The following is a 20,175-nucleotide window of genomic DNA, read 5'->3' as shown; positions in this document are numbered from 1 at the left end:
GTAATAATATAAGAAAATAAATCGAGCACGCGTTACATTATTTAACATTATTGGTATCCCACACTCAGATCTAATTTCTTTCGCTTGCAATTTTTGACAAAATGATCGTTATGGTCTGACAGGATATAAAAATAATAATAATATTTTTATTTTAACGGTAAAGCAAAAATAATTTTATCTAGGAAAACGTGTCAGTACTAAAAGAGATTTAAGAAATTGCATTTAACATTCAGCGTATATATTATAATTAATTTATTGTACTAATATTATTGATTACTATAATTATTGAATACTATAATATAATATTTTATGTAAACACTGTGTAACACGTTTTGCAATTGCAAAAAACAGAAGATGGATAAAATTACGCTATTTTCTATCTCTAAAAATAGGAATGAAATGATAAGATAATATACTACTGTATATATTGCAAAAGCATAATTATAATAAGACATTGTTAAAATGCAGTTCTATACAGAAAAACAACAAAGTTACATTATTTCGAAATATTTAATAAGCCTGCATTATTGTTATGGATTATAGATTATAATGAAGGCTTTTAAAAATCATATATATATATATTGGGCCGAGGAAAACTATAAACTATGTAATGTTCTGCAAGCGATCACTATTAAGTCGTGTATGAAATACATTTTTACCAATACTATTCATTTTCATTATTTTATTGAGTGTAATAATATAAATAAAAATGGGATATTTTCCGTTCGTTATATTAATATTGTCGATAGCAACTATCAGCTTTGGTGTCAAAATGAAAATCGTGTACAAATGGAAATATCTAGATTATGTTTGGGATAATCCGGAGCATAAGGAAAACGCAATAAATTCTAGCAATTATAACGTTAGCACGTGCTTTTTAAACGATGTAGATAAAGCAGATGGTAGGTTAATAGTAAATTATTCTGAATATATTATTATGAATTATACATATATATATGCCTATATATACATTAATTATATGTTCAATATACATATATTTTATTATACATATTATTTCGATATTGCTAATATAACTGATAGCATTGCTATTTTACATTGAAATTCGTGATATAAGCATCTTTCTTAATAATAAAGAATCTTTCTTAATAATAAAAGAATAAATTCCATTAACAAATCAAACTTTTGCAGACGGTAGAATATTTGCTACTGTACCAAAAATGTTCAATTTTGCTGTGCCAGCTAGTGTAGTGACAGTCAGTGATATAATAGAATCAGGGGGTCCACTTTTACATCCTTATCCAGATTGGTCTTGGTATAATAATAGTAATATGTGTGATAATATTGTAAATGTTTATATGATTCACGTAAGTACTGAGTAAATGTTTATACGATTCATATAAAATCTTTCATCCAAATGATTATTATATCTTACATTTATAAACTTTCTTATTAAAATAGCCAACATAATATCATACTTTATACACATTTATTCCCATACACAATAATATTATCAGTTTGGTGACTATTTGTGTGTGAAATAAAATTTTTACTTTTACCTCAGATTAAATGCAATCACATCTTCATTCTGGATAACGGCTACGGATCTAACAACGAAAGTTGTGATCCAAAACTATTGATTTTTAATTTAGAAAATAATATGCTAGTTAAGACTATTATCATCTCACCTAACGTCGCTACTAACGAAACTGGTTCTGGATTTTTAATGACACCTTTTGTTTACCTTCCCGAAAAATGTGAATGTAATCGACTACTGAATGAAATGATTGTTAGTATAATCTTTTTTTGATAATTGTTTCATGTTTTTTTGGTTACAATAAAACTCGCCATACTGTATTTGTTTAAATATTATTTAGTTCAAATACGTTTAGTAATACATTTCGTATTCTAAAAATTTAAGTTATTCAACATAAATATAAATACACACAGGTGTTTATATCCGACATGATAGGTTCCGGTTTAGTGATTTATGATTCATCTAAAAATAGTTCATGCAGAGTTGAATCTGATTTTATGGGAGCGACCGACTACATTAATATTACCATAGCAAACCAAACTGTACCTTTTATGGCCGGTATATATGGTTTGACAACTATTCGCGGCGGCAAGTATTTATTTTTTATTCATTATACAAAAGATATTGTTTCAATTATGTCTGAATTTATTACACATGATACATATTAAGAGTTTTAAGTGTAACCTTAAAGTAATTACTCATACTATTTGCATTCACAATTTTTTCTTTCTATTATATTTATATATTAACGTTGCATATACATATATAAAGCATAGAAGACTTTTCTGTAAATTGTTATATTTCTTTCATTAATATTTTAGACCTTTTCTATAATCCTTTTACGGAGAAAAAAGTATATAAGATGAAAATAAAGAAGCTACTAAAATGTCCAGATAAAGAAACGGCAAATAATCAAACTAAACTTGTGGGTGAATTATCAATTCAGACAGGACCATTAGCGTCCACAAAGTGTTCACTCTTTTTAAGCAATTATCTACAAAATTCCATTCAAGGCACGAACGCTTGTAAAAAATTTTATCCTAAGGATATGGTGAGATATTCGAATGGAATTATTTTCTATATCGTTTATAACAATTTATTTTAATACTATCTTATTAACGATAATTTGTGTATTAATAATAATAGTTTCATCTTTGTAAAATGAAATGATTTTAAGGTGGTCTTTGCACAAAATGACAAAAAGTTGCAAATTGTAACTGGAATGAAAGCTCTACAGCATCATAATGAACTGATGGCGTTATCAACTATGACGTATATTACTTACCCTAATGGTATAAATCTAAATAAGACAAATTTTTTTATTGTCAAGTTCAATTTAACTGAAATACAAAAGAAAATAGATTCTAATGCTTGTACCAAATCAGATTTATATGATGTGATATTATAAGTATTATGTATAATTTTAATATATATAGAATACATAATGTAGAAGACGAACTTAATGTATAAAATGTAATTAATAATAAATGTATGTATAAATAAATTAATTTAGTTTATTTTTCGGGTATCAAATTAATTTCAGTTCTTGATAATTAAATAAATTTTAATTTTTGATTTATCTTTTATATTAAACAAATTGCAATAACATGTTCTCAAAATTAAAATTTACAAACATTTATTTTTGATTTTAAATATACCAGACATAGACGCGCACGCTATAACTTATTCGAGCACGCACTACATTATTTAACAATACTGACATTCTACATCCAGATCTAATTTCTCTCGCTTGCAATTTTGACCAAATAATTATTATATTAGGTGTTGGAATTAATTCGTAGCGTTTTTTAATGAAAGAATGTTATTTATTTCACATGAGCATTAAAAAATACATTAATGAAAGTACTTTTAAAACTTATAAATACTTTGTAAAACGCTACGAATTAATTCCAACACCTAATAATATAATTTGAAAGAATATTTTTATCTTAATGATAAAGCAGATGTAATTAAACTTATCTAGAACACACTTATAGAATTAAATTTAAAGGATTGCATTTAACATACAGTATATATTTTAATTAATTTACTATAGCATTAATATTATTGATAAATGAATATTATAATATATTTTAAACGCTGTGCGATTTATTTCGTAATTCTGAAAAGAGCAGAAAGAAAGAAATGGATAAAGTTACAAATGTTATTTTCCATTCCTAATAATAGGAGTAAATTGATTTTATTGAGATGCAACTAGTATTAATACAAGCTTCATAATAAAAATATCATATTTGTTTGTCAAATTTATTACAAATAAGTTAAAAAGTTGCAAATTCGCTTATATAGATCCAAAATATGCATGTAAAATAATATTATAATTTTCTTATATTGTACATGCATCTATCAATATTTAATCCATAATAATAATAAGTATATCGCTAACTTTTCTTGAACATTTCTCTGAAAATATTTTTAACTTACTATTATAGTCTCAATAGACAGGTAGAATAGAAAATTGCATAGTAAGGCAAAACATTTTTACATATGCAAAACGCATAAATATTGAAAGCACTCTTCGACTCCGTTACTACATATTGTAATATTTTATATAAAGAATGCATAGCAAATTTGTAGTGAAACTTCGTATATTTTAGAATAATTTAAAGGTCCTAAAAATTTTAATATGAATCAGTGCCAAGCTACATGAAAAGATTTGGTAAATAAATTATTATTAATAATTACAATATATTATATAAGGCATCTATCTATAGTAGAATAAGGAATAGAAATAAAGAAATAAAACTAAAAGAAAATTGTACAAAATATTTGAGAATCGTTTTTCAAGATCAAAATGTTCAGAGAAAACCATGCAGGTTGTCGAATGATGAAACGGACATCGTTTCATCTTGTTTGCAGAGATTTATCTATCAAGATTGACGCGCGCGTTTGTCGTATATGTATTTTTGTACACGAAAGAAAAAGAACAGCAGGGTCAGATAGATCGATACCGAGAAAGATCAATGCATATACTATCTAGTAAGAAATCACGAAACAAATACCACCGAGAAATCGTAGCATCGATCTTTTTTTTTCAAACTTGAGCACTTCACTCTATACATGGGATAAAGTAAAAAGATTTGCAAATGGTTTTGCACGTGCGAAGAAAGAAAACATAATTCGAGCTCGCAACGCTATATGCGAGTCTTTCACGTTAAAACAATGAAATATTAATATCGATGACAGCGGAGCGACAGAGGAGTTCCTTCCTCTTCGACCTATTTTTGTCCACGTCACCTTCGTTCTTATAATGCTTGGGTTAAGAAACGGAAGCGTAGAAAGCAGTTTCATCGATACGCTTGTTAGAGGGAAAATTGGTATTGACAGTCTGATGCAGGCTCATTGATCGATCTGACAGTCGCCGCGAATTTAATGCACCGATCGACACGGAAAGCTGTCCAGCAAGATCTATATCCCAGGATGTCAAGCAGACAACGTGCAGTAACGTGCACAAAAGAGCCTGGGGGAAACGAAATACACGAAGGCATTTACGATATCAAAGCCACCTGGGAACGCTGTTCTGAAATGGAACAAAACTTCGATGCTTCCTACTTTATTCCTTCTCTCTTTCCCTAGTATACATATAGGTTTCTTCTCTTCCACATAAAAGCAGCTCGATTCCTCGGTTGCATCTACATCTCGCTTCTGCATACACATCGTTTCGATAAGGAGCTCACCCATGAGGAAGCGTCGACTTTGTGAATAAAAACAAGAACATACACAGACTCGAATTGAGAATCGGAAAGCCACAATAAAACAGGCTATCTCTCTTAATGGAATCATCGATGGCGGGAAAAATTTCCTACGGAACTCTGAAAGCTTGTCTGAAACGTAAACTTCTCGCACACACGTTGCGATTTTCGAACCAATAGCTGTATTTCTTATATTAACCGTGTTAATACAAGTTACGCACTTTATTTTTATATATACATAGATAGGTCAATCAATAAATAATCTTAAAGTTAATGGCATATAAAAAAACTCAAGTAATAAGACGTAAGCAGTAAGCAAACCAATATTTTGAATTTGCTACTGCTTATTGCTTTACGTTCTCTACTATGATTAACAGATTCGCTTACGGCTTATATTTTTTTTTGTGCGTAGTTTTAATTTCGCTCTCAACAATCAGGGTAAAAATTAAGGAAAATTAATTATTTATTTTCCAGCAAACACCAAATTACATGTATCTTGGTGTTGTATTAGTTGTAATTTCTCATTCAACATAATGGTAACATAACACGTGTGTTATATTAGAGTTATATTGTTGAACAGGAATTATTTTACATGTAACTTACGTGTGCTTGGCGATTCACTCATCCACGTATAATTTCAGAAGAACATTTCTTTCGCATTTTGACGAGAAAAATTTGAATTTAATATCTCAAATATACGTGAATAAGAAGAGAATTATTTAAACTATAATACACCCAAAGAAAAGGTTGCTTCGATTTAAAAAAAATTTCTTTGCTATACGATTAAAGAAAAAATTTCTTTGATTTAAACATTTATTTTTTTTAATCAAATAAAATTTATTTGATTTTAAAAAATTATGTTTAAATCCAAGAAATGACGTTCAAATTATAATTTATTTGAACAAAACAAATGTTATTTAATTTTAAAAAATAATGTTTAAATCAAAGAAATTTTTTCACAAATTAAAGAAATTTTTTTCTTTAATCATATAACTAAGAAACTTTCTTTAAATTGAAGTAACTTTTTCTCTGGGTATATAACAGATGTTTCTTCTTTGCTCGTTGTGCGAAAAGAGAAGGAATGTATCTCTAAATGGCTACGCGATTTCAATATGTCAGCAGATGTTCGAGGTTTAGCTCTCATAAAGGAAACTTAAAAAATAAAACAAATTTCTCGATATTTCGACAAAGGCAAAATAAACCGGAAATATCATAGGAGACGTATGTCGAATTTACACGGAAATGCAAAGCATGTACACTGGTGAATGCATTGAGAGGAATTTGTTTTACGATCAGAATCGTGATCATATATTTTGCTACTAATAGAAATCAGCAAGAACTGCGTTCTCTTCCAAAACAAATTAATAAAATTTACTCTCGAACATTGGTTAACGCCTATAATTTTGGAAGGACAAAAAATTATTTTGTAGTTAAAATAAGATAACGACATATTAAAGACAGGTATACAGAATTTCAATAATTTTATTAATTTAAAGAATTTTTAATTATGATGAAAACCAAAATTAATATTTAAAAAGAGGATAGAGGTTTATTTTTAAAATCATACAGAGAGAGTTCTTTTTTTTAGTCAAATTTGTTATAATTTATTATATTCTGTATATTTCACTGTATTCTTTGTCTTAAAATATGACTATTTCAGCATCACTGTATAATGGCTTTTCCATTTTGTAAAGGTTAAAGAATTCTTACAAAATGGATCTGAACAATCAATCTTATTTTTTTCACACACGTGTCTTCGCAAATAAAGTTTCTGATATAGTAACTGAGTTTGTCAGACGGCAAATAGACACGATCCTGAGATCAAAACATTTCAGAAACATACGTGTTCTTCGAGCTGAGAGAACAATCGCGACAAATGCACACACTGAGAAATTCTGACGGAAATGTCAAGAGAAGGAAGTCACAAAACGTAAAATATCACTCAATGACTCTCACTCGAACAAAGAAGTATGTTCTAAAAATATTCTTCTGTGTTGTCAGTAGAAAACACTTTTCATATACAGAATTCATGAAGTATTCACAGTTCCAAGAGCAAACCGATCATTTTATTGATTTAATGTTATTATTACATTTATTATACATTCCTCTATGTTGTATATAAATGCAAATAAAAAAAACAAAAACAATGATTTACAAAGTTTTTGTTTCTCAACGTCTTAATGATTCTTATATATTTTTAGCTCTTTCTGAAAAAGAATTGGTATAAATAATATTACATTTATATGCGCAAGAGAAAAGAACTTAAATAGCTGCCGAAAAAAAGAAATCTTCGAAAACGTGATGAAGAAAAAAAAGTTACGAACGGATGGAAAATATGATCTGAATCGTTAATGTTATCAAGGAAAGAAATCCAAAACTGTCATCGCCTGTACAATTGATTATACATTAAACTGTTTTATTTCAACAAATCCCAAACTTCAGGAATCAAGCAAAAATAGTCGCGAGATAAAATATGGATTAGAAAAATTAATTTAATTAAAAATACTCTGTTCAGCAAAAACATATCTGTCATAAACGCGAGATGTGACGAGCATTTATATGCATTTGCTTCGTAAAGTTGTTAAAAATATTAATTAAAAGTTTTGCTTTTAATTATTGGATGATACACACAATGTAAGCTTCGTGTTCATTCGCAGATATCTAGATGTTTTATGAAAAATTCCGATTTTTCAATATTTTTCAACGTTTCCGGTGTGTACAACAAAATGCAAATTGCATAAAGCGAAATTGTAATTTGCGATTTTTTTATATTCACGTCGACTTTCTACGGTGATTTTCATATATGCTTGTATTACTAAATTTTTATCTACATTTACAAATGCAGATATAATTGAAGCTAAAAAAAATTAATATACTTATAATGTCTATAAATAATCTGTTATTTCCATATTTAAATATTCAATATATATTACACCTATATATAATTAATTTTATGAACATTATGTATTATTTTTCCTTATTTGATGAATTCTTTTTATTTCTTAAACTAAAATTGACAACTACGAGCTTTAGGAATTTAATGGAATTATAAACAAAAAGAGATTCATAAGTAAAACTCTTTTAACTTTGAATTTCCTAATTCAAGAAATACGAAGAATTGTATTATATGAAATCGCATACCGTCATGTCACAATAAAAGACAAGGAAAAACGATAGGTCAAAACACATTTACTCTCCCATCCTCCATCTATACCTAATCATGTGCCGAACACGTACAGTCGAGGAAACCGGTGATAGAGATTAAAAAGTGTCTTGCAATGGCACTTAGCTCAGTGGAGAGATCATTATTCACGGACATCCCCCATTTCCGCCTGCCACCCGCTATACCCGGGGCGGTTCTATCCACCCTTCCCGGCATTTATCGCCCACAGTCGTTTGTCCGCGTAAAAAGAATCATTAACACGTACAACGGATTTCTTACCCCACTACTGCACCCTATACCGCTATTTTGCCACGCTACCCCCGTCCGCCTCGTGGAATTTGCGACGGCACAACTTTTTTCCTCCGGCTTCATTTCTCTCTGTCTGCTTTATGCTTATACTCTGTGCTTAACGCATTCTTTCCGAAAAAATATATTATATTCATATAAGCCATCTATCGATATACTTCTTTGTAGAATACAATGACAAGTATTCGAACTCTCAACAGCCAATTAAATTAATATGATTTGGAAATTATTTAATCTTCCGTCTACTGCAATAATATTTTTACTTCTACACTGTGAAAGAAAAGATTAGCCGCTGCAGCAAATTAGATGGTAAAAAAATTAGTTGCTACAGCCAATTAAAAATGTTATATCATATTTAATCATTTAATTTGCTGCAGCAATCTTTTCTTTCAGTGTACCATATAATCTGAATATTTTTTGTTCGGCCTTAGTTTTCTTACTTTCTATCATAAAATGTAGAAAATTTTTCTCTCATGGCTACTTTTTAATATTTTTATTATATTTCCAAATAGGTTTTTTACTCAAATGGTTATTTATTAAGTAAAAATTGATATTGAGCAAAAATTAGAGTGAAATTTTATTTGTGCTAAAAAATATACGGAGGAATTAATATTGATGAATAAACAGCGGTAAAATTTACACTTAATATTTACGCTTAATACTTATACGATTTGAAAAGTATTCTGATGTTTATTTTTGTAATAAAGAAATCTCTGTTATACTTCAGAAATTAAACTTGCTTTTTAAACTGAATTGTTTTTTTTTCGGTATCAGTACGTTATAATCTTCAATTCGATTACATTGAGATTAGATTCAAAGAGCCGAATTGATAATTAATAATTAAGAGACGTATTAGAAAATATACCATTTTTAGAAAAACCAAATTATTTTAACTTTAATTATTAAACTGCCATTTTATCTTATAAAATATTTTTTATACAATTATGAGATTTATTATAAGTACAAGTTTGCATATAATTAATTCTATTTATAAATATTTTCAAATATATTCTATAAAAAATAAAATATAAAATATAGATTTAAATCATTTATTTAAAGCAGGACTTTATCTTACTTATTGCTCACGTACATTTTACGCTCATTGCTTTAATATAATTTCTCCTACTATTCATAACTGACTGTGGACGAAGCAAGGGAGGAAATGCGTTTAAGGATCCAACAACCATTTAGAATATTCACCTTCTTGAGTGAGTGAACAGAAATGGACCATTAATCCGTAATAATATATGGGAGGACTGTTGTGCGTATTTCGAATATATGCAGGTATAACGTTTCGCGATGGTTGTATCAGCCAAGTTAAACGGAGATAAACCGCGAGTAGTAACATACCATCTTCCATAAATCCAGCTGTAAAAAAACCCCGTGATACTCAGCCGCATCGCAAACGACGCGGGAGAAATATCGAGAGCCAGCTGCACTCGTGGATGTTGCGGAGTTCGCTTGTCGCTCCTACATTCATGCGGTTCGTAATATCTACTACTCGGGTGGTACGTAGTTACAACGACACGTCGAACTTGCCGGAAAGTTGGCCCGGAAACTCCCCGTTGTATCCTCGCGGGAGCAGTCCAGCTGCGGACCGTCGTTAAGTTATTTACTGCTCCGCGATTTTATTGAGATCCACCACGGCGTTAAGCTCGCTTTGCGCCAAGGCCGGCACTAAATCGTTTCTCCCGATGTTGCTACGACGTGCTCGCCGCTAGTCCATGGCACTGACGCTTTTGCATGATTCAAGTCGTAAAGACGCCAGGGGTTTCGCGCATTTGTCGGTATTAACAAAGACCGCGAATGATTAAATAATGCGATTTAAATGAGAAAAGTAGAGTAAGAGAAAAAGTGAGATACAAAATGTAAAAAGAATAGGTATTAAATTACGGTAATGATGCATTATCCATCCTGATTATGAGCAGTATAGCTTTTAATATTTAACTAACCATTAAAAAGGACCTTTTTAAGCTAAGAATTTAAAAAATGTCAAGGTAGATTTGCAAGATAAAAAGATATTTTTAAAAATGCTAATTATGTCATAATTATAATGTTCAAAATTATTAAACTCTATCAATTAGCGTTTTTCTAAAATAAAAAAAAATGATAAATTGCTTTTTTTTTAATTTCTTGGAATTAGTTGAGATCCATTCGTGTATACTTTTTTGAAATTTATTGTGCAATTATTTTTAACAAATACTATGCCAGTACGCCATAGTTACAAAAAAATAGGGTCAATGTTAATACGTTATATATAGATTAGTTTCTCATAAAGTCTCAATATTGATTCGATGGAATATTTATGGATCTACTTAAGGAAAAAGATTCTTAATAAAAAATGCATTTCAAGATAAAACTTACAAATTGTAAGTATAAAGGAATAGGAACAAATCCACTTACAGAAAACTAATAGAGTTAATTCTTCAAAAAGAATTCCAAAAATTGTAAAACAAAAGGGAAACATAATAAAATATTGAATATTGATAATTTATTAATAAATAAAATTGTTAATAAATTTTGTTTTAACCTACATATTAAGAATTATGAAATTTATATCTAAAAATATCTAATAATTTTGGACATGGCTGCATATTGAAAATTGTTGCAGTTTTTCAAACTATTATTCAAGCAATTAATCAGCAATTAATTAGTATTACAATTTTAAGTAGATAATTAAACATATTTAAACATAATGCAAAACGCATTAGATTGATTTCAATTGATAATTAAGTTTCTAATGGTTATAATTATTATACATTCGTAACACTTGCAAATATTATCTTTATCAAAATAAGTGTAAATTAATAAATGAAAGAAATATAAACACAGACTACGCGCAAGAGCAGTTTATTTTACAACTATACTGAATTTGCGTAAAGCATTAATTAAAAAATATACATAAACATAAAGAAACTAATACCGTCGTTCACGAATCACCGGTCCGAGCAGTTTATTATCTGTCGTAACAAACAGAGCAGTAACAAGATACCGTTTATGTCACTTAAAATTTGAATAGTTATTTTAACCCGTTTTGTCGCTATGTCCATGTTGGCAAAATCCCATCGGCTCTCCGTCTTGAATGCTGAAGATATAATGCAGCGGTAAAAAAAAAAGATTAATATTCGCTTGTGATAGCTTCGGAGCTTTCACGGCTGAAACATTAATCGACCTGATGTCAGACTTGGGACGCTACCTTGGTGAAAGAGGGAGATAGTTAAAACGGTTTCCCGATGATACCAGATTAACAGCAGAAACGTCGCAACCACGATGACCGTTCCTATGACCATTTTAAATCGTTCTCGGAAGAACGGATCTTAATATAACGAGTTATAAACAGCGGGCTACAACGCGATACAATCCTACAACAGTGGGACATGGCGCGATTTTATGCAAAACAACACGGCGAAAAAGGGGAACGTCGAGAGAATGGCGTAAGGATAAAGCCCGGATTTTTATTCATGCTGCCGTCGTGTCGCCATATTTTTATGCAGCCGACTAACAGCGCTCGAGAGATTAATGGGGCTCGACCGGCGTTAAACGTCTTTCAAACCCACTGCTGTTATTCTTAAAGCTCGGCATCGGTAAAACGACAATTTTTATCTCGTTGCCCGCCAGGGTGGAGAATGTCACTCTGCAGCAAGTCCCACATTGATTAAGTAAATAGGCAAAAATAGATTAAACAGAATAGATAAACATAGAAATAGTTTCGCGAAATATAGATACATTTGCTAAAAATTAAAATTATATTTAACTATAATAATGTAAAACTTAATTTTAATTTATGATGGAATTTATTATCAGTCATAGAACGATACTTTATATATTTCTATCAAAAAATATCGAACGCTTAATATTTTTATCTCAAAATAATTTTCTAATGCGCTGAAGATAAAAATGCTTGATAAATATACAGCCATATTCAAAATTATTAGGTAGAGAGCTTCTTTTATTTAGTAAAATAAAAATCTACATCAATTAATTATACATATATATAAATAATTAATAATAATGCCGTCCATGCCATTTCGATTTTAAAATGTTAACTGTTTATATAAATCTATGGTAATGGAAATAACGTGACAATACGATATGATTAAAATTGATAATTGTCATTGTATCATCAAATACTATTGTATCATGAAATAATAATTTAGTAGGGACTCAGATACAATAAATACAATTAAATGCGATAGCTATGCATTTATGTTTAAAAGAATATCTCGTGATGTGTGTATGATTCATTAATCCTTTTCATTCCTTGTGTTACAATCGCTGAATGCAAACGTATGACATTATTTCTACATTCTTATGTACAATTGCAATCATTATGTCAAATAATGTTTAATATTGAATATAACATTTCGTTAAACTTTAATAAACGACAATATATACAGCCATTAACCGTCATGCGTAAGTAAACGCGGAATTTCATCACATAGAATTTCATGCATAGAGCGCTAGTGTTTATTGTCAATTATCGTAGCACATACGTAATCATGTATATCGTTAATATTAATGTATTTGCGTAAATCACTCCAACTATATATCATGTTTGCACTCACGATATGTTTATTAACACAAAATGTTGTTCCAAGCAACAAATAAAAGTGTTTACGACACTCTAACTTCTTTATAAACTGATATCTAAAACTAATAATAACATACTATTATCAAAATCAAACATAAATACAATACATCCAGTCTGAATTCCTCCTTAACTTTAAGCTCAAGATATGATATTTAGGGTTGTCAGTCCCTAATCAAATATATTGTCTATCATTTTATTGAAAACAATTGTGATACGTCTGTTGTCTAATCTACAGATATGGTGTTTTTTTTTAAATTTCTAAAACGCATCTTAACTGTCAAAGGATTTTTAACATGGCATTAAATCGAGGAGCCGCAAGCCATTATCACGAGCGAGTGGAAAATCTAGAGCTTTTTCAGTCCATCTCCACATTATTCTCCTCTAAGGACGATAAACGTCCACCACGATAAATCATCTGGTCGCTAAAACATTAATACGAGCGCACATCGCCAGATCATTATATATAATACGAGATAAAAGAGATGGATAAAAACGAAACTCGCTTCATATTTATTTTCTCTATCGAATTACATTCTACATACAGAAAAATAAATACTGTATTTAAATAATTATTTATTTGTTTTAAGTATTTTGAAAGTTAATATACCTGCAAATTTATTATAAGTTCATCAAAGCATAAAAATTTTAAATATACTCTGAATCCTCTAGAGTTTAATATCTACTTCAGTTAAGATTAATAAATTAAAAAACAATCGATATTTGCTTGTTACATAAAATCGCTCGTTATATAAAATTTTATATTTTAAAAAAATTTTGTGTTTTGAGTATATATGATAATAAGTTTTTTATAAAGATTGCGATAAGCATATTTTAAGATATATTATCAAAAAAATAGTCTTTGCTAAAAGTAATCGTTGTTTGAAAAAAAAATTAATTTACTAAAAAATTTACGAAAAAACATTATTTCCAGCATCACTCTATTCTTCTTTATTGATGTCATTGGAATTAAATTACTAAGATGTTGTACACAATTGTAACTATTACAAGTAACATCACTATGTATTATAAATAAAAGGAAAAAATAAGAATATTTTATGAGAATATTTGTCAAGTTGGAATTAATTATTAAAATCTCGGGATATTATTTTGCACTTCAATATTTGAATAATAATGACCACTTTATCATAAATCTATTGTAAAAGAAAGTTTATCATTGCTGTGAAAATTTTGTAAATTACGAACGACATCACGTTTCATGATCCAATATCAATGCTTTTATCGACCGCTATTTATTTACTATATTGTATAGTCATAAATTATACATTATCCTCTTTCGACTGGCTTCGATATAGGAATTCTACTACACCGAAATCGAAATTTCATTAACGCAACAACTGACAATTTTCTAACTTTGATAAAATCCTAAATTATTATTCCAATAAATTAACATTATTAAACGTTATAAAATATAATATTATAAACGCACTATAATTGCAATAGTATGTTATCCAATAAAATAGAGTTAATATCGAGTAATGAAAAACTTCATAAACATTTAGATTGATTATGAGAATTCCATTTATCATTATTTATATTTCGTGCGGCAGAAATTGTTTCAAGAGATCGTGATGAAGGAAATATAAAATGTCGACATGAAGAAACATTGTGAAATATTTATCGCGGAGCATTCATTAGCCATAATACTTTAGCGTGCCGGAAAGTTGCTCACGCGTACATATTATATACCCTAGTTCCAAAATAAATTACGCACGCTTGAAAATAAGTATCGTATGACTGAGACATAAATTACATCACGGAACAGAGATAACTAAATATTTTTAAGTGCTTTTACGCTTTGAAAATGAGGACTGTTTAGAAATATTACGGGTTTACACGTTAGCTTATATACAAGAATCAACGCCGAAATAGGAATGAATATAAGTTCACCGCACAGTCGAATATCACGCAAGGATACGTTGCTCGATAATTTTAAGTCACGCTCGTCGCGTCGTCACAATACGAAAGAAGGAAATAAGCCGATTGCTCCGGATTGTTCCGCCATATAATCCGTCTTATAAGCGGGAAAGTACACAACCAGTTGGCGATACCCAAAAAGCGACATAATCCGCGATGCCATTGCGTTCTTGCGGTAGTCGCGTTCGCAAAAATCTCGAAATAAAATCTAGAGTAAATTCTTGTTCGTGGAGTCACGCAGATACGAGAACTTTGGCCCGCGATAACTTTGTTTTCTCTATATTGTCGATAGATATTGCTTCTACGTGGAATGATAGGGTCATTCGATTTCGCGACAATTGCGAAAACCGAGACTTGTTATTGATCAAACTGAAAGCAACGACAAATCCGTATGGAATAGATGTTATATCCAGTTATTAATCTGTACGCAGCAGGAATCTGTACGCCAGGTTGTTGCATCTACATGAGTGCATTATATGCATCATGGAAGACACTCGTAAAGCTCTCTTACTGATTGTGAGAAGCACAAGAATATGGTATTTTATAGGCTTGATTGAAATGTCAAGATGAGAACATTATGTTCTACCAGCAGGAAGCACGAATTATAACGAAGTGAAATTTTTTTACCAATAAAAAATTAGTAATAATTTTCTTTAAATCTTCTACATCTGTGAAAATTAATAGCTCGGTATAAATAAATTGCGTTCACTAAATTGGCGGATTTAAGAAACTGAAAAATAAACTCAGACAAGAAAATGTAGTTCATGCAAAACGTGCAAATATTCTCAAGCTGCATGCTAAATTCTCGTCAAGCTCGCGATACATATCATAAATGATACTTCGCACAACGTGGAGGTAAGAAAGGCTCTTATCAACGGGAGGCAGCATCCGGCGGTAAGTGGCAAGTCACGCATTCAGATGACACAGTCCATCTTCGGATAGACGTGGACCGACGTGGTCAGGAGAGAACGACTGTGTAATGTGGAAAACCACTCACAGAGTGGCGTATTAGAGGGTTGGTATGAGAGTACAAAGGTACGTACGCTGCTCTCCCCCGGGCGCGCCTTATCTCCGTGAACTGCAGCCCGATGGGGGATGCGGATAAGTCGCGTACATGGTGAGAATGGCGCGAATGAAATAAATAAGAGTCAGTGAGAAAAAGCTACGGAGGATGGCCTAGGAGGGCGGAAAGAAAAGGGAGTGTGAGAAAGCGATATCCCCGGTAGTGGATGAGGAGAGAACGCAGCGCGGTAAATGCGAGACGCAAGATGAAATGGAATTTCTGTCAGTTGGGTTAGATAAACAGCCGCAATTTCGTTCGTACGACAGAAGCCAACCCAAACGACGACGACTACGACTAAGACGAGAGACGCACGTTTTTCCACTCCTTCGTGCACGAATCATTTTTTTTCCTTCCTCACCGTTATTTTCGGAGCTTGCCTTTCCTTGTTTCCTTGTTTCGCTCAGAACACGACTTCTCTAGCACGAACCTTTGCGCTTTATCTCACGTTATATTGTTCCTTTTATTACGATCGACTCGACCGATTCTCCCTTTCATCTTCCTTATTTCCTCTTCCTATTTCGTCTTCGTGTCGTTGATCCTGTATCGCCACTGAAAAAACAGTCGTAGCTACCGCACGTAACGTTTTGTAACTGCAGAGCATGCATTTACCTTTCTCTGAATATCGCGCAACCATTTGATATTTTCTTCTCATCTTCTTCAATTTCTTCTGTTCGTTTCTGTTTCTCTTATGTCTGTAGATCTCTTTCGTATCTTTTTTTCTTCGTATAGAAACTACTATTTATTCGATAGAACGTTTGCAATTGATTTTTGCTCTGCTTGAATGCTTAAAATTTTCATTAGTTTTTAGCTCAAATCATATGTGCCTCGTAATTATCAGATTTTAAGTTAAATGAAATTAATCATAAGCTTCGATGTCAACATAAATGCAAAAGGTATGATAATAATTCTGATGGAAATTAATTTAAAATGAGAAAAATACATAGGAACAACAATTTTTGCTAAAGTATCTAAAAATTTAGCTATATATAAATTTTAAAATAATTTTGTGTAATCTATCAAAGTAATTATGTAGGACGCTCAAGCTACAATAGTTGCTAAAATAACAAAATTTTTTAGCATTATGCTTGAGTTTCACATAATTATTTTTATGGTTTATCTCAAAATTATTTTTAGATTTGCAGGTATCTAGCTAAATTTTAAATTTTTTAATATTTCAGCAAAATGATTCTTTTCATGTAAAAAATATTCAATATACGTATTTTATGATGCATTAAATATTTCATAGGGACGACAAATTAAGAGCGTGGAATAATAAACGAATCACTGGATAAATGATTCAAGTAATGAAAAGCCATCTGTAATAAAAATTGACTGTTTTTATTAATAATATTTCATGTAATATTCGCGTCACACGATTAATGTCAAAAGTGCTGTGCAATCGTCATATTCTGACTGACGATTATATATGTATATATGTGACTGTTATTTGACAATTCTATGTATGTGATTTGTATTAAAATGAAAAGAAACGCCTTCATTTATTAAAATTCCATTATAAAAGTAATAATAAAAGTAATAATAAAGTAATAATAAATGATAAAGTGATAATAAAATTAAATGTTGTAAATATTTTTTCAATTCTGGCCAAATTTTACTCTTTAATCATTTAGATCTGATATATGACGGAAGCCCGTCAGAATTGAAAAAATATTACAACATTTAATTTTATTATCATTTTATCATTTATGTTAAACACTTTTGCAACTGAAAATAAATGAAATAATAGAATTTTAATAAATGAAGATGTTTCGATCAAATTAATTTGAAATATGAGGTACAAGAGAATATTTGGCGTACGTGAATTTATATTTATTAAAATATCGTTCAGCTTATATAAAATGTTAAATATTTTGTAAGATAAAAGTATCAGATTGCTCCTCATCTGGATGAAGTGAGCTACAGGCTTTACATTCGTTGACATTCTAAGAATGGATTTAGACACAGAGATAACTCGTGAGATTTATATCAATAATTTGAAATAAGAAGGATATATTCAGCATACAATATTGAATGTTTCGAAAATGTAACGCTTCATAACATTAAATGAATAAGAATTATTGCTTCTTGATTTTCACATACAATATCTTATTCAATTACTTTTGTAAATTTGAATCTAACGTGCTTGGAATTTATCAGATTAAATATAATTTCGTTATTTTTCGAATTGAGAGCAATGTGATATACAAAGAATCAAATCGCGAATAATCTTACAATAACGCCATACTTATCGTTTATATTAATAATTTAAAACGTAAGGGGATATATACACTTGAATTTAATAAGATATTGAAAAATTACTTCGGTTGGCAGGCGGCTCAATCTTTTATTCAATGTATTTCATGAGTATCTCAAAATACTTCTTTTAAATGATTGTCACGCCGAAACGATCGCGAATATTTAATTACACAAACTAATAATTTCTTATTTTAACAATTAAAGTATCTAGGATATAGAATTGTAATGAATTTTCAAATAAATCCATCGAATAAATATGGATATGTGCGGATTATAAATCTCGGCGAACATTAGAAAAGCTCTAGAAAATTTATTATATTTTCAATATGATTATAATTTCTTATTCATATATTGTACAATATAATTTTGCAGAAAATAATTTAGTTTTATTATAATCACAATTCTTGATTTATTAAAATTATATTAATTTTTTAATTCTTTTCAGATAAAATTATTAAAGAAATCAATAATGGATTTACTTATATTAATATACTTTTTATCAAAATGGAAATCAATTTTATTCTTCATTTACATGTTAAATTTGTATAATTCTTTTTAAATCGAGTACTTTTAATTAAGCATTCAACATTTTTTCAAAAGAATTAAAAATAATGTGCAAAATTTATTATCAATATATCGTACAAGTTATTATTATACATTTACCTATATATAATACATATCAATAAAATTGTATACATGTCAAATTATAAACGATAAGAGTTTCCATTTAAAGGCGCTTGAATAGAATTGTTATCTCGGACAATGCTGACGCGAGTCCACAAAGTAGCACACGAATGCGATAATAGTCTATTCATCGAAATAAAGAATGAAACATTCGGCGGAATATTACGCTCCTTAAATTTCGATAAATGGACACTACATATGACACATATTATTTCTGTAACACAGTGTATTATGTTATCGTTATTATGTTCGTATTATTGACGCTGCGTAATCGCGAATTTGGCGGTTGGTATCCGCCGCGCCGCGCCGTGTCATAGATTGCGCCACGTCATAGGTCACACCGCTCGGTGTTTATAAGGAAGGTCGCCGCGTTATCATTACCGTTCCGACACTCGAACTGATAGGCATGCCGCTTCGTACATACTGTTACATCGCGAAATGCGTCGCGATGAATATTACGATGATATTAACATTGGAAAGATATATCATTCCTTATTAACAATTAGATAATTCATTTACGTGACTTAGTGAATGCGTCGAAACGTTTATCATACATTGCTCAGCAAACGCCTTATGCGTTTATTCATAAAACTTTGTCAGCGAGAGGAGAAGATCGAAATAATCAAATTAATAATAATAATCTTTCGAAAGATACTTGAATTCGAACGCATTCTAATTATTCACATAATTAATGTTTGTATAATTAATAATAATTTAATTAATTTTTCGTTTTCGTATACATGATTGATACGCGAATATAAAAATCAAACGTAACTTTAAAATTGTCGACAATAATAATAAACTTGTAATAGAAGGAATATTTCTCTTTCTAATCTTTTCGTCCTATTTAATATCCTAATCATGTTTTATTATAATAAGAGATTCATCTCTTCTATCTGTTCTGAATTTGTTTCGCAGTGGTCACGAACTAATGTATGCTCGATATTTATTTTTAAAAGTGAACAAATAATT

The 20,175-nt window shown here is 29.9% G+C and overlaps 2 protein-coding genes across 2 annotated transcripts in view; both read left to right on the top strand.

Moving 5' to 3' along the window:
* The window catches only part of LOC105143143 (limbic system-associated membrane protein), a 245,856-nt gene that overhangs the window by 48,092 nt on the left and 177,589 nt on the right, over positions 1 to 20,175 (top strand). The gene's annotated exons all lie outside the window — the stretch shown is intronic.
* LOC105143149 (major royal jelly protein 6-like) lies at positions 773 to 6,362 on the top strand. The gene is made up of 6 exons (XM_087414758.1): positions 773 to 902; positions 1,150 to 1,325; positions 1,909 to 2,053; positions 2,317 to 2,546; positions 2,673 to 2,787; positions 6,250 to 6,362. The coding sequence occupies exons 1-6, from the start codon at positions 773 to 775 to the stop codon at positions 6,360 to 6,362; spliced, it is 909 nt and encodes a 302-aa protein (XP_087270884.1).

This window comes from Acromyrmex echinatior, chromosome 16 (genome assembly GCF_024713525.1).
Source record: "Acromyrmex echinatior isolate Ae372 chromosome 16, ASM2471352v2, whole genome shotgun sequence".
NCBI classification, from domain to species: Eukaryota; Metazoa; Arthropoda; class Insecta; order Hymenoptera; family Formicidae; genus Acromyrmex; species Acromyrmex echinatior.
The sequence above is the reverse complement of the archived record's forward strand: the minus strand, read 5'-3'. Positions and strand labels throughout refer to the sequence as shown.